Raw genomic sequence first — 1,734 nt, 5'->3', positions numbered from 1 at the left:
GAACCTAAAAAAAATTATACTTTCTTCATTTTATATTAGTTATTCAGGTTATTATCGATGTTTAATAATTCAACATAAACCAAGTATATACATCTAATATGTCATAATATATGAAACTTTTAACTTCTGAAATTTGTGATCTTAAATTATTTTTTTATAAAATGATAATATATTTTTAGCTTTTTAAAGATATACTGCAAATTAAAAGTTCTCTGAAAAATAGAAATGAAATATGATTCAAAACTTCATTTATTATTCATTAATCACCTCTTCAATTTTAATTATTCAGGTATACTCACAAGCATAGGTCGCCAAACCCTTCTAAGCAACCGTTGCCGGAATGTCGCCGACAACGGCCGAATTGAACGGACTCCGATTCTCCTAACCGCCGATCCAATACTACCGCCGGCACCATCAATTTCCGGCGAAAATTCCCGTCTCGAATTTTCCAGCGATGGAGGAGACGAAACGAATAAATCCTTAAGCTTGTGGCTTCCTACAATTTCCTTTCCTTTATCCGGAGAATCTCCATCGCCGGAAATCCGTTCCGGCGAAGCATCATCTTCAGGCAACAGCGGACTACCACTTCCACCTCCACGTCCTCCGCCGCCGCCGCCGCGGCTGAGGAGCATACGAAGAGTCTTCCGGCGACGGAGGTGAATGACTGGGCTAGTTGTTGGACTTCGAGTTGGACTCCCCGCTACTGCACATTGAGTGGCTAATAGCTTGAATTTTTGCAGGGTCGCCATTGAAATAAATCTAAATGGATAACCAAAAAAAATAATTTAATCGAATATTTATTTTTAAATGTTTTTATCTCGAAATTGCATAAGTTTTAACAAAAATAACTCTTCGAAATCGTATCAATTGATTGAAAGGTCCGAAAGAAAAAGGGTTGAGGTTAAGAAAAGAAGGAAACATGGAGATAGAAGGTGAGATCTGAACTTTATTATGTAGGGGACGGCCATGGATTCTATATTTTTCGTCTAAAAATTGTGTAGAAGAAGTAGTAGTACGTAGCTATAAACAGTGTAATAAATGAGCGACAATTTAAGGTTGAATAGGCTAATGTTTAGACGATGGAGGGGCCTTAGTACCATTAAATATTTTTTTATTATTATGTTCGCGATTCTTCATCCATCGATGGAGAGTTTTGAAATCTAAATGATGGATAAAAATTTTTAAAAAAAGTAATTAAATTAATATGCCAAAAAATTATATATTAACGAATTTATTAGTGCCCTATATAAGTTTCAATAACATGTCAGCTTCAATGACTGTTATTAACAATGAACTTATATAATGCAATAACAGATCGGGTGTCCAAAATCGAACCGTAATTAATAAATCAATCGTAAGATTGATTTATTGGTTTATTGGTATTTGGTTATTGAAGAAAATCTCTTGAATCTTACTTCAAGTTCTCTTAGTTTTTGTATTTTCTGTATATTCTTGTGTATTAAAAATAACTTAGCAATATTCATATTTATAATAGTAAGAAATTAAATTAAGTTAGAACAGAAAAATTTATTCCTATATAAACTAGGACAAATAAATTCTAACTAGAAATGAATTAAATAAATAGCAAATAACAAATCATAAACAACTTAGAATTCCTACTCCAATTTTGAATTATTATTCCAAAATTCTCCCGTAATTCAAAGTTGTATACTTTTGTCTTTTTCTTCTTGTAATTGTTGTTGTATTGGAAAACACTTTTCTTCAATTTCATTT

At 32.3% G+C, this 1,734-nt stretch overlaps 1 protein-coding gene across 1 annotated transcript; it reads right to left on the bottom strand.

Annotated features, from left to right (window-relative positions):
- Positions 1-211: 211 nt before the first annotated feature.
- Positions 212-1,085, bottom strand: LOC129895647 (uncharacterized). Its single transcript, XM_055971378.1, has one exon. The coding sequence runs from the start codon at positions 747-749 to the stop codon at positions 282-284; it is 468 nt and encodes a 155-aa protein (XP_055827353.1). The 5' UTR covers positions 750-1,085; the 3' UTR covers positions 212-281.
- Between the last annotated feature and the right edge of the window lie 649 nt (positions 1,086-1,734).

The sequence above is a fragment of the Solanum dulcamara genome, chromosome 7 (assembly GCF_947179165.1).
Source record: "Solanum dulcamara chromosome 7, daSolDulc1.2, whole genome shotgun sequence".
NCBI lineage: Eukaryota > Viridiplantae > Streptophyta > Magnoliopsida > Solanales > Solanaceae > Solanum > Solanum dulcamara.
The sequence above is the reverse complement of the archived record's forward strand: the minus strand, read 5'-3'. Positions and strand labels throughout refer to the sequence as shown.